This window comes from Hypomesus transpacificus, chromosome 11 (assembly GCF_021917145.1).
Source record: "Hypomesus transpacificus isolate Combined female chromosome 11, fHypTra1, whole genome shotgun sequence".
In the NCBI taxonomy this organism is placed as follows: domain Eukaryota; kingdom Metazoa; phylum Chordata; class Actinopteri; order Osmeriformes; family Osmeridae; genus Hypomesus; species Hypomesus transpacificus.
Window position 1 is genome coordinate 9,647,455 of NC_061070.1, and position 13,586 is coordinate 9,661,040.

At 43.9% G+C, this 13,586-nt stretch overlaps 1 protein-coding gene across 5 annotated transcripts in view; it reads left to right on the top strand.

The window, feature by feature from the left end:
- The first annotated feature begins 2,046 nt into the window (after positions 1–2,046).
- The window catches only part of ltbp1 (latent transforming growth factor beta binding protein 1), an 81,678-nt gene continuing 70,138 nt past the window's right edge, over positions 2,047–13,586 (top strand). For 4 of the 5 annotated variants that reach the window (XM_047030205.1, XM_047030210.1, XM_047030206.1 and 1 more), the window contains exons 1-3: positions 2,048–2,788; positions 3,573–3,643; positions 12,216–12,522. In XM_047030205.1, the coding sequence (XP_046886161.1) occupies positions 2,436–2,788; positions 3,573–3,643; positions 12,216–12,522 (731 nt within the window). In that variant the 5' untranslated portion in view covers positions 2,048–2,435. Of the gene's footprint in view, positions 2,789–3,572; positions 3,644–12,215; positions 12,523–13,586 lie in introns of all 5 variants that reach the window. The other variant, XM_047030208.1, reaches the window with a different exon arrangement.

Below are 13,586 nucleotides of genomic sequence, written 5' to 3' on the forward strand. Positions count from 1 at the left end.
CAAGGACTGTTGGATTAATGCACTAAACTGTTTCAAAAGGTTTTTTGTTTTTTTTCCAAGGACCCAATATATATTTGCAGCTCTGCTGTACTGTATGGCATCCCTCACATTGTAAAATATATGTTTCCATATCAACCCAGATTACCCCCTCAAAATGTCTGTCATTAAAGAGAAAATGAGGAACTGCAACCACTCTGTGCTGTTGTCATTTATGGGTTTGAACACTAATGTAAATCTACAGGTGTGGTTATAAATCCGGATACAGTGAATCACCTCTGCTGTTAAGTCTGACCCTCCGAGGGGCCTCTGTGATGTGGGTAAACAAACCGCCCTTGTTTGGCCTGAACCTCCCGTTCTTGCTCCCAGCATTCCGGCTGTTTCTCAGTGATAATCCCAACTGGAGAGGAGTCACTGAATGTATTGCAGCTTGTTTGACGTTTGTCAGTTAGGATTTGTGTGACTTCAGGCCTTTAAGGGTTTAAAAGTCCAAAAAGTGTACCTGTCATAAAGGTGTAGTTGAAGAAAAAAAAAAACAATGGTATGACTGGTACAATTGTAGGCCTTGACATTTTCAATCAGATGAATCACAGGTGTAATGACTTTCCTTTCCAGTTTCCAGAAGTCCAGGGACAGTTAAGGTGTAGGCTTATGTGCTCTGGAAACAAGCTCTGAGGTAACCTGGTCTAACATGATCAAATAGGTGTTGCTGTAACTGATCCAGTCACCTGACAGGTGAATTTTCAGAGGTGGAGAAGGAAGCATCTTTTGCATTCAAACAATACAAACCTCCTCAGTCCTGACTCATTTTGACTTGTTCCACAACTGCTGATGGCTTCTGGGCAGGCAGGCAGACAGTTCTAGACCATGAATCCTGACCCAGATTTATAACATCCACTTGGGCGATTGCGTTCTCTTCCAGCTATTTGAAATTGCATCATTGGGTGATTACACATTGTGTATGTAATCTCTTTGGAGCCTCACCCCGTGTTCTCCATATCGGGTCTCCCTCAAAGCGGATGCGCCTCCACCAGACAGCTCTGGTTACCATCACCCTGTGGGGGTCAAATTCAAAGCAACGGTCCTCATTCCATCTTGTCTTGCACTTTTTGGAGAGCTGGCGGTTTTCTCGTTCTTTCTATCTATAAATAAGAACATGACACCTCTGTCTCCAGCGACCATCAGACCCTTGTGTGGGTGGGGGTATTTCTTCATTAAATGTGTCCCTCTTATTGCAAAGAGCACTGTATCTATCACTGCGCCCACTGGCAGACTACGGAGTTTTAGAGTTCACGTTCTTATGGGTGGAGACGGATACCGTCAATCGCTTTCTCTGTAATTAATGAAAATGTCTTAGATGAACTCATCGCAGTCAAATATTCCTCTGTCGTCTCAAACAATGACTCATTGCAAATCAATTTAAACTGGATGTTGGTATGCTGACCTAGCGGTGGAGGAGAGCACTCGGCGGGACAAGTGTGAAAAAGTTGAAGCGCATGAAGTAACGCCCCTTTGATAAACTGTTTAAGTATGCAACTTCACGTGGGAATTTAGATGAATGATGGTGCGCACGTGGCTTTATAAATACGTTGCTCCAATTTATGAAGAATGGTTGTGTATTTGCATTTGCAGGACTGTAACCAACATAAGAATGTTATCGTTTCATATTGGAGGAGTTTTTGAATAATCGGAACCGGCTGAATGTTGCGTTATGGCTGTATAGCCTATGGGCTGACTAGGCTAACAAATCAAAGATTGAAGGAGAGAGGGGTATGCACATGTCTTTTTCTGAGTATGCACATGTCTTTTTCTGAGCAAATACCTACTTTACTACGTTGGAGTTCTGATGTGTCCGTTTACCAGAGGCACCTGAGACTGTTTCAAGAATAGAGATTCCATGAGACTTTTAGGGTAATTGTAAGATCCTACAGCTCCAAAACTTTTAGTGTTCAGCCCCTTCGTTGGCGTCCCACTCCTCCTGACGTCATGTCTGTCGGAGATTGGCTGTTCAGTTCTGACACTAACTCCTGCCCTTACACAGTGAAACTTTTTAAAGAGTTTTCAATCTCATCTACGGGGTAAAGTATCGCACAGACGTAGCCATAGCAGCCGTAACATCTGCTGCCCAGCTCCCCCCTGTCCTGCGCAGGAATAAAGCAGGGCTTTATTTTACACCCTTTCTAACGTTTTGCATGTCATATTTAAGTTTGGACTTTTATTAATTAAGCCTACGTTGTTAGATTTTCTTTTTCCTTCGGGCTGGATATCGCAGGCTAGACGAATATGCTCAGGGACATACAATTTCACTTGCGATAAAGTCACAGGAGTTGTATTTTTCTTAAACGGGACTGCGCGCAGTTGAAGCTATATCAGACCCTCCCCGAGGAAATTCTAACAAAGTTTTAGGTCATCTCTTTTTAAACGGACACGGAGTTGATATGGCTTGGATTAGATGGGAGCTCATATTTTCAATAGGTTTATTCGTTTCCCCGGCATTTATTTCCACGGATCAGAGTGGTTTTAGGAGGTTTTACGTGTTGCAGCCAGGACCGAGCGGTACGGACAGGGTGCATGTGAGTTCCATTTCATCGCGCTCCGGTGCCACGGGACAGCCCCACTCATACAATGTGGAGCTCACGTCCAGTTTCGGTGGCCAGGTCCGAACCCGCAGGATGGGAAACCAAGCGAATCCAATCCCGCTTCGGCAGGACACCCAGTTTATGCAGCATCAGCAAGTCATTCGGCACACCAGCCACAACGTTCATCAGAATCACCAAATGAAACTGTCAGGGTAAGGGAAAATAGTGGACACCTATATGATTTCATTTTACATGACTGACTTTTGTGAGATAATTGCTCTGCCTCCACTGCAGCCAACTTTGGAGAACGCTACAACCAGTGTCCAAAACAAGTCGTCAAACAGAAAAGTTGTTTTTCTCATATGCAATATTAAGTGCTGATGGCAGTTTATTGACTTCGTTTTCTTGATGACTTGAAATGAGCAGACTTGATATAGGGGCACCACACTTAACTGCACGAAATTCCTTCATATAGTCTCCCATTTAAGTAAATCAATGATGTGAAGAGACACACAATCATATATATTCTTGTCATTAGAAGTGTAAATCCATGTTCAGGACTATGACCTAATTTTTCTTGGCCCCCATCTGGGTCATCAAATGTGTCACTAGTAAGCGCACACTCTCACTTTGAACTGTAGCCAGGGGCTCTGAACTTCACCTCCCATGAATGGAAACTCCAAATACCACAACTAATGTAACTCCATGTATTACTGGGTCACCTTAGGCTAGTGGGGACAGGTTGTCAGCCAGCTAAAACATACCAGTGAGCTTGCAGGTGGGCCTGCATGGTTATATGACAGTTAGGATCAAACACTAGGTCTTTGAGAGCCTATTATTGAGTGAGACTTAGCATCTGTTATTGTTACTGGGGTGTGTGGATGTCGAAACCCAAGTGGGTTTGTGTTTATGACAGTGTCTCCTCTCTCTCTCTCTCTCTCTCTCTCTCTCTCTCTCTCTCTCTCTATCTCTCTCTCTCTCTGGGTGTATTTGCAGGGTGAATGTCTGTGGAGGGCAGTGCTGTCACGGATGGAGTAAGGCCCCTGGATCACAGCGCTGCACCAAGCGTGAGTGTACTGTAAACACACACACACTCACAACCACAGTGCCACAGCCACCCCTGAACACCAGCCAACTGCTTCAGCCGCCCAAAATTTGCTTTCCAGTTCTTGACAGCAGCCTTGAATTCATTGAATTCTTCAAAAAATGTTTCTTGATCTGGCACCTCGCTGCTTCTTCATTGGAAAAAAAAAGGTGCAGAATAGTCTTTACTACCCTTGTTCATGTGCTAGCTAGCGCCTGGCCAAAATCCCAGCATCATACCGAGTCAAGTCTATCCGCTATACTGTCCCTAGCAACCCTCTGCACTTCTTGGCACCTCATCCAAGCCTACACATAATATATAAATATAATTAGCCATGTTCTGAGGGCGCCTTCGCATGATTGGTAGTGACAGACAGGAGAGCAGCGGTGTTCTATGCTGTGCTCTGTATAAATAACTGGCATTGCTGTGGTTATGACTGCCCACCTGGGAGACAATGACTAGACTGTCAGTGTTCTGGCCCTGCCACTGCAGAGTCATGAGAACACTGTTATTGCATGGGAATGACTGGGCGTGAGGCTGGATGGGGAGTGGAGTTTAGGGCCTTGAGAAGAAAAAAATCGAACATGTTTTGGAGTGCGTTATACCTCTTGGCACAGGCCCCGCCGGCTGCAGATTGCTTTCTTATTCGATGGTGAGGCCTTTGCCAGCTCGTTACATACAGTGCCCTCCAAAAGTATTGGAACAGTGAGGCCAATTCCTTTATTTTTGCTGTAGACTGAAAACATTTGGGCTTGACATCAAACGAGGAATGTGAAACCAGAGATCAACGTTTCAGCTTTTATTTCCAGGTATTTACATCAGGATCTGATGCACAAATTAGAAAATATCACCTTTTTGTTCGAACCCACCCATTTGTCACGTGAGCAAAAGTATTGGAACATGTGACTGACAGGTGTGTTTTGTTGCCCAGGTGTGTCCTATTACATACATTATTCAATCAATAAATACCACTGAATGTCTACACTCAGGTTCAGATTGGGTAAGATAGGTTTTGTCTATGCAGACTGTATTCAGAGGTGAAAACAACATGAAAACCAGAGCGCTGTCTTTGGGTGAAAAACAAGCAATTGTGAGTCTTAGAGAAGATGGAAAATCAATCAGAGCCATTGCAGAAACATTGGCCATAGCCAGTACAACCATTTGGAATGTCCTGAAGAAGAAGAAAACTACTGGTGTACTAAGTAACAGACTTCGAACAGGTAGACCAAGGAAAACATCAGCAGTTGATGACAGAAACATTGTGAGAGCTGTAAAGAAAGACCCTAAAACAACTGTTAGTGAGATCAGCAACAACCTCCAGATGGCAGGAGTGAAGGTATCACTATCTACTGTTCGCAGAAGACTTCATGAACAAAAGTACAAGGGCTACACCAGAAGATGCAAACCACTCATTAGCAAGAAGAATAGGAAGGCCAGGCTGGAATTTGCCAAAAAGTACAGAGATGAACCTCAAAAATTCTGGGACAAAGTTTTATGGACTGATGAGACAAAGATTAACTTTTACCAAAGTGATGGAAAGGCTAAAGTTTGGAGAAAGAAAGGAACTGCTCATGATCCCAAACACACAAGCTCATCTGTGAAACACGGTGGAGGTAATGTCATGGCTTGGGCTTGCATGGCTTCTTCTGGGACGGGCTCATAAATCTTCATTGAGGATGTAACACATGATGGCAGCAGCAAAATGAACTCGGAAGTCTACAGAAACATTTTGTCTGCCAATTTAAGGAAAGATGCAACCAAACTGATTGGCAGAGCCTTCATCATGCAGCAAGATAACGACCCAAAACACACTGCCAAAACAACAAAGGAGTTCATCAGGGGCAAGAAATGGAAGGTATTAGACTGGCCAAGTCAATCTCCAGACTTAAACCCTATAGAGCATGCATTTTACCTGCTTAAGAGGAGACTGAAGGGAGGAACCCCACAAAACAAACAACAACTGAAAGAGGCTGCAGTGAAAGCCTGGGAAAGCATCAAAAAGGAAGAATGCAAAAGTTTGGTGACGTCAATGGGTCACAGACTTGCTGCAGTTATTGAAAGCAAAGGATTTGCAACTAAATATTAAGTCTTATTCACTTAAATATGTTTTAAGTATATCTGTTCCAATACTTTTGATCACATGACAAATGGGTGGATTCAAACAAAATGTGATATTTTCTTAGTTGTGCATCAGATCCTGATGTAAATACCTGGAAATAAAAGCTGAAACGTTGATCTCTGGTCTCACGTTCATTATTTGATGTCAAGCCCAAATGTTTTCAGTCTACAGCAAAAATAAAGGAATTCGCCTCACTGTTCCAATACTTTTGGAGGGCACTGTATGAGGGAGCCAAGGGGAGCACTGTGTCAGTATGTCTGCCTGCGTCTCTGTCTGTCTGTCTATGCGTGTGTGTGTTTCTGTGTTTTGGTCTATTCAGTTTTGTGTTTATTTGTCCTTTGTTTAGCAGGCCATAATTCATTGTCAGTTCTGTGCTGGTCTGTTGATAACATACATGGTATTCCCATGGGAGCTCATGTTTCTCGATTGGATTTCCCTCCACTCGACTGTGTAGCTGTTGCCTCTGCCGTTGGTGTCCTGAGCAGCGGTTCAGTGGCAGGGTGGGAGAGGAGGGCAGGCCTGCCCAGGGGAATGCTCCTGTTTACATGGGCACAGGAAGTGCAGCGCAAGGCTTCCTGGAGGAGAACCAATAGTGGACATTCCTGCAGTGCCCACTGCTTTCATGGGTTCCTTTGATGTTAGGACCAGAGTTCCACTCTCCCAAGCCAGACGCAGGAGGGGGGAGGACGGGACTGGGATCACAGATGAAATGTTGCAGAAGCTCAGACTGCTGTACGTTATAATAGTAAAAGTGTTCCGAGGGTCTTTTGTTTTGGTAGATTTACATGATGGGAGAGGAACTTTTTTCAGAGAAAACGACCACACGTCCTTCAAACTTGAACTTGCACACGGGTCATACACTAGTCATGCACGGGTCAGACACTGGTTATTGCTCATTTGAATGAGTTTCCACTACTCACAGCGATAATATTTCAAGTGTCATACAAGAGGGAGGCGCTGTGTGGAGAGGTTTTTAGTCACATCACGCTATCAATCTGCAACTATGGACTGCTGTAGAAAATAGTAATGAATATGATGAATGATACTTCTGTGATTGATGAATCAGTGTAAGTGACCAATACACATGCTGGACTTTTCTTTTACCCCCCCCCTTCTCTAATATGAGCTTGTTTTTTGGAATATGGAAAAATATGAAAATAATTCATTCCTGGGCCATAGTCAGTCATGTCTTTTATGGAGCTCTCTCCATATCCCTATATATCTTTTAGCTCAATTAGTTTTTCAGCATCAGCTCTTTTCTTTTCCCCACCTCTCCTGTCATGGAAGATGGACTAGGTTGTAAATTCACCACGCAAAATGTTTAATGGAGCTTGATTTCGAGACGCCCCCCTCCCTTTACAACCACCCCTGAAAGTGCTAACAAAAGAGTTTCTTAATAGAAATGAATTTTGTTTGTTCTGGCGACACCTGACACGTGGCTTGGTAGCCACTGTGCATAAAGTGTTCTTTCAGCTTGTCAGTCACACCGAAGCCTCCTACCTCCCACCAAGACCAGCTTTTTTTCTTCATCTTGTGGGTAGCTTGTAGCCTGGCTTCCAGCCCAACTTAGCCCCGCCCACAAAATAAATTGGTCGGGAAGTTGGGTCTGGAGGGGCTCGTATTGGGGACAAACTATATAAAACCAGGATCTGGGCGGACCAAAGAAATGGTCAGGGCGGGCTTTATACGATGATGGACAGATGATCAACAGTAACGTAATCACCCACGTCACGAAAGAGCGCTTGGGTTGAATTTGTTTTCAACAAACAACATATTACATTGCTCTGATTGGTTGTAGGTCTATCCAATTGAGCGAAGAGGCATTTGTTTTACGAGTTCGGTTGAAACACGCCCCATAGTCACAGCCCAACGGAGAGTTATCAGACTCATATTCTGACTAAAATTATGAGGATGACAACGTCAGGCTAGGTAGCTTGTAGAAACTGGGAAAATCATACCATACCCAACTTGTAACCTGTTTTAAATCCTGTTTAGTTTCTATGTGAAGCCACACACAATATATGAAGTCTTAAGGACAAAGTTAATCCAGCACTTAAAGCATCATTAGAGTGCCAGAAAAGCAGAAAAAACATCTCTGTGTTATAACTTGAGTCAATTTCTCCATGGCCAGCAATGAGGCAACAGCAATATTTATAACCATTAAGCTATCATGAACATTACTTCCAGACTATAACGCTATGTCGGATGAGCTATTTTTCATGTTCCAGCGTTCTTGGTCTGTTTTATTGCATCCTCAGACGGCATGTGATTCAGATACACAAACTCCTCAGTTCATTTAAAGGGCTGTAATTCAATTGTAATGATGGGGAAATATTCCAAGTATTTATCCAGTCTATTCCAGACACTCATGAGGTACTGTCAAATGGCTTGGGATGATTTAATTGTGGAGGAGCATAGTCAGTGCTCTGTTTCAAGTGACCTAAGGACTGTCTCAGACAAGTGGCAGTCAGAACATTTATCTTCAAACGCAGTTAGTAGAATAGTGTCACTGCCAATACAGTCAGTTGCTTTTTAATTGAGCATAAGCTAATTACTTTCAGCTCACAGGCTGGATGCCTTCAGGCACTACCCTGTGTATGAGCAATTTCACCAACCAATGACAATGAACCCAGGAGTCTTCCACACAAAACATCAGGATAACTAGAGTTAAAAGTGTCATATAGTGTAGTAATACAATATGCACAGATTACTTGGCATTTGGTTTGTTTTCAGAGAAATCGTCTTTGGTGTCCCTTGATCACTGCAGTGGGGACTCCTGCCATCGCCTTCCTCATGGCCAATCAATCCCTATATGCTTTCATTGGACTCTGTCGGGCCTGTGCACATTGTTGGACCTGCATGGTAATTGCTAGCTTTGAAAACCTGCCCAACCCATTTCTCCCTTCACCGAGCGCAACCAGAAAGTCAGCAGCGCAGGCCAGACAAAACAGAACATGAAAATATTTCACTTTCGGCTTTATTCTGCACGGCACGATGGAGGAACCGTCTTCATTTTTCATGAAGGTTCTCTTTGAAAAAATACAACCCGTAGGCGTCTTGCAATTTCCCTATATGAGTTTGACTTTTTTGTATATGTTTAAGCTGTCATGCTTCTATAGTTTTTCCTCACGTGTGTTGAGAAGACAGCATAGCATGTGGAGAAGACGCCAGATTGTTATGTAGCTGAGATAGACTCACAAAAGGGTCTTTGTGCCTCCAGAATGCTTCTCATCCTCTTAAAGCTCAGACTTTTTTTTCTTCTAAGCTGTGGATGGTCTTGTGTAGGGAGACCCATGATACGATGAGTCCGAACGGGTCAAAACATCCTTCAGAAAGTCAAGTGCAACATTTAAAACTGCTTAGTTTAAGCTTGCTTTAAAAAAAATCCCTTTTAAATGACTTTAAAGAGTATTTTCATGACCTTGTAGGTAAGCCCACTTAATATCTACTGCAAGGGGGCCAGTAGTTTGTGCATACTCCTTGTACCAAATAATCCGGGTGTCTTGGTCTCTCCTTGTTGCCTGGCCTTGTTGCCTGGCCTCTCTCTGTCTCTCTGTCTCTCTGTCTCTCTGTCTGTCTCTCTCTGTCTCTGTCTCTCTCTCTCTCTCTCTCTCTCTCTCTCTCTCTCTCTCTCTCTCTCACACACACACCCTGTCCAGGCTTTCTGCTCCCGATTACTTCTGGTTTTCTTTCTGGGTTCCTTTGGTTACTTAGAGCCTCCAGGTATGTGTTTAGTCTCTCCGTCTCCTATCTGCGTACCGTATGCATACCTTGCATTTCTCTGCGAACGTGGACGCTTGCCAAGCTCAGGCAAGCTCACCCGCCCCTGTTTTGTACCCGAGAGTGCAAGAAAATGTGATGGATTAAGGGAAGAGAAAGAGAGAAGGTGCAGTGTCAGTCTTTCGAACGAAACCAGTCAATCTGTCTGATAGATTATGGAAACTAGGCAATAATTGCGAGGAATTGTACCCGTGTTCCCCCTCATCCAAGCGCTTGGTTTTTAATATTCATCTTGATTGAGGGCAACTTTCACAGTCACTAGAGTCCTCTTCTATTGTGGGGAACTCATTCGAGAGCTGTATGTGGTTAAGTGGGGTGAAGACTACATTGGAACACAATACCCGGCAATAGCACTGTCTTAATTGACTTGGCTTTCTCCACATGCCTAGTGAACTGAATTGTCCAGTTCTTTTCAAAACCTTCACGGTCTCTCCTATTGATTTCACAGCTACTGAATCCCCCCCCCCCCATTTCAACGCAAGCAACGATGCAATAATAAACTAATAGAAATGGCTGTTGGGCTTTGAGGTTGAAACTGCTTGAGTCGGCATGTAGCCAGGTGTTGTTGTCTCTGTCCTATTTATTGTGTTCGGATGGACAGATTTTTGAAGAAAGTATGAAAGAGGGAAGAGACGTTAGGAAAAAAAATCTTGAATATACCAAGATGTCAGTGCATGGGAATGACGCCGGTCATGAAAACTGTTTATTTCACATTTAAACTGCCCATGGCCTGTGTAGGAAATATTTTCCTTTGTACACCCTTAGAGATGTCTTTTCTGTTGCTTCTAGTGCTATGGAGACACAAGTCCAGCCAGGGGATAGATAATGCCATCCCTAGCCAAGAAGAACCAGTGAGATACCAGATATCCATATGAATAAACTGAATCATTGTCAAAATATTTGAGAGAAAAAGCACATTTTTGAATTGTGTGCTACAAGCTTAGACTTGTGTGTGTTTGTGCATGCTTTTGGTCCTTTCTAAACTACCAAATGGAAATGATCTTTTGAAGGGGTCATGGTGTCGTTTCATCAAAGAGCAGAAAGTCACCATGTATGATTTACTTTCCTTCCCAAGCTAACAGTTAAATCTGCATCACTCACTCCTTTGGCCTTGTCATAGAACAGTGCTCTTGTGTAGCTTACCTAAGTCTGAGAGAGAGGGACCTATTCACAAAACAGATGGCAGCCTCTCTCAGGTCCAGCAAAGGTGCAGGGCAGAGTCAAGGGGGAGCCAGAAATATGTATGCTTGTCGGAAAAGAAAGCAACAAAAAAAACTCAACTGTGCCCTGAGTGGAAAATGATAGGTTGGGGGCATGTTGAAACACAAACATAACTCAGCAGAGTGGGGGGAAAAAAGACAAGTCTGATGTCATCTTTGATGTAATCGCCCTAAGATGCAGGATAGGGCAGAGATATTGTTGTTGTTTAGCATGTGCTCATTAGGCCCCATGCTTTGTGCCACCAGTGTGACTGCTGGGGAGACAAGCGATCTTTCTTCTGGGTGGTGCATGACTTTCCTTTTGAAGCACTTTGGACGCTCTCTCATTAATCACTTTCACAAATCAAAAGGCGCTAATTAGGCTAACGAGTCGATTGTGAGACAAGCATAGCAAGGCACACCCGCAGGGACCCCACTGGAATCTGGGAGGGGCAAGGCTCTCATTTCCTCCCCTTGACTACACACTACACACACACCACACACACTGACCTGTATCCTTTAGTAAGCGCCTTAGCATATCTGGAGTTGGTGTAGTGTGTCTGAGAACAGTTTGGGTGCGTGTGTGCAAGCTTAGGCGGCTGTGGCCGTGAGGCACGCTTTGTAGTTGAGAAATGACAGTCTCAGTCCTGTGCCTTTAGAGAATGGAGCCCAGTGTAATTACAGGCTACCTGCCAGCCTCCTGTACTAAGGCAAAGAGACACACACATACGCACACGCACACTCCTTTTTTTCACTTCTCTGACATTCTCTCTACTGTATCTCTTTTTCTCGCAATATATGCCACAACTCACCATATGATGTCACTGAATGCAGTTGGGATGAGTGGGGATACGTTTCACACACCCTAGGGAACCATGAAGTTGGTATTTACATGGACTGCTTGGATGTTTTAGACCATGATTGTTCGACGTGTCCATTCAGAACAAGAAGAACGGTATATTAGCAGCACAAGACGCGCACTGTGGGGGGCATCGACACTTAGAACACACACACACGTTCAAACTTCACACAGACCCAGGAGGTAGCCCATCTGAGCACCAAACAGTGCTGCAAGCAAGGATCGAAACCAGATCTTCTCGCTGTGGCGACAGTGCAAGGCATTCTTATGACTGTAGGACCGCAAATAACTGATGTAAATGTGTTCCCTCAATTAAAGATTAAAAATAGCCACCATGGGTTTCCCAAAGGTGACTTCATATCAGTGGAATTTCACGTGTCTGTGTGTGTGTGCGTGTGTGTGTGCGCGTTTTTTGTGTTCTTTGTATGTTATTGGATTTGTGTCTGCATTTCTGTGTGTCCACGTGTGTGTGTGTGTGTGTGTGTGTGTGTGTGTGCGCGCTACCCCGTTTCTGTCTGTATATTTGTACATGAATACAGTACATTCACATCATCTTTCATCACATCCTCCCTTTCTGTTTCTCTCCCTTTTTCCGCAGCCAACTGCATGCCTCCGTGCCAGAACGGAGGAATGTGCCTCAGGCCGCAGCTCTGCGTCTGCAAGGCAGGCTCAAAGGGCAAGGTATGTGAGCAGAAGCCTGTGCCCACCTCCTCCTACCCAGGCCTGCCTGGGAACGGCCACACCAACGGCCCCACCAACGGACATACAAACGGACACAATGTGGTGCCCCAGCGGCCCATCCCTCAGCAGGGGTACGCCCCTGCACCGGTCAGCAACGTGCCCCAGATGCGACTGACCGTCAAGCAGTCGCCCCACATGGTCCGACCCCAGAACGTCCAGCAGCAGTGAGTTTGACCCCCCCCTCCCCCCCTCCCCACCCCCGTGCGTCTCTGCATGTGGTCGCTCTAGCTGCTATTTTCTGTTGACATTATGATAATGCTTGTAAAGTCTTGGGTTCATACATCGCTTTCTACCCATCTGGTTTTGGTTTACACCCTTAACCGTTTATTGGTTGTGGAGTCACAATGGAGTTCTCTGTCAAATAATGTCTAAGTTGGTCTGAAGGTTCATCTGTAGACAATCATCCAGGTACTCTAAGCCTGAGATAATGATATGGACCACTTAGACAGTAATAAATATACAGTGAGCCAAATTTGAACAGAACAGACATCTCTGTGAAAGTGCTTTACCGTTGACAGTCATGGTAAAGTTTAACAAGAGTTTCATTATGGACACGTATTAGTATAATACTTTGTCCCTTTACTCAACATTACTCTGCTTTTTAATAAGCTGTTATTGAAATATTGCTGGGTCCTTTCTTGGTTAGCTTTTGGTTTGTTTTGCCTGTCAGTGCAGCAGAAGTCAGGAAAGATTGCAATCATGACATGGATAAGCCCAGTGCCTTGACAATATTAATTGGAGTAAATGCAGACTTTTGAATTGGTCATTGTGAAACTCAGTGTTGAGTATAATCTGCATGGTAAAGTGCTGCTAGTGATTTCAAAATCACTAGCAGTGTCTCGCTCTGATTGATTCATTATGTTTATTCATTGTGTTCAAATGTGAATGAATACATTTTAAGGACGGTGTTTCATGTGCTTTCACTGTAAAAAATGTATAAAATATTGTAGGTTTTCATGCGTTTCTCAAGCGCAAGTGTAATTGTTACCAGATCTGTGTCCTCCAAAGCTGCTCTCAATTTTTCAGGGGAGATTTATTTGGCACTGGAAACTGTTCTCCTATCACTCACAACTGCAGTGGAATATGTCATCTGATATATATGGAGCATTTATTTTTTCCTTTAATTTACAGGTCAATCATTCATAATCAGATCAGTTACATTTCCAAAAGCAGAATGGAGAGGGAAAGGTTTAATTTTACGCTATTGGTAAATGGATTGAAGTTGTTT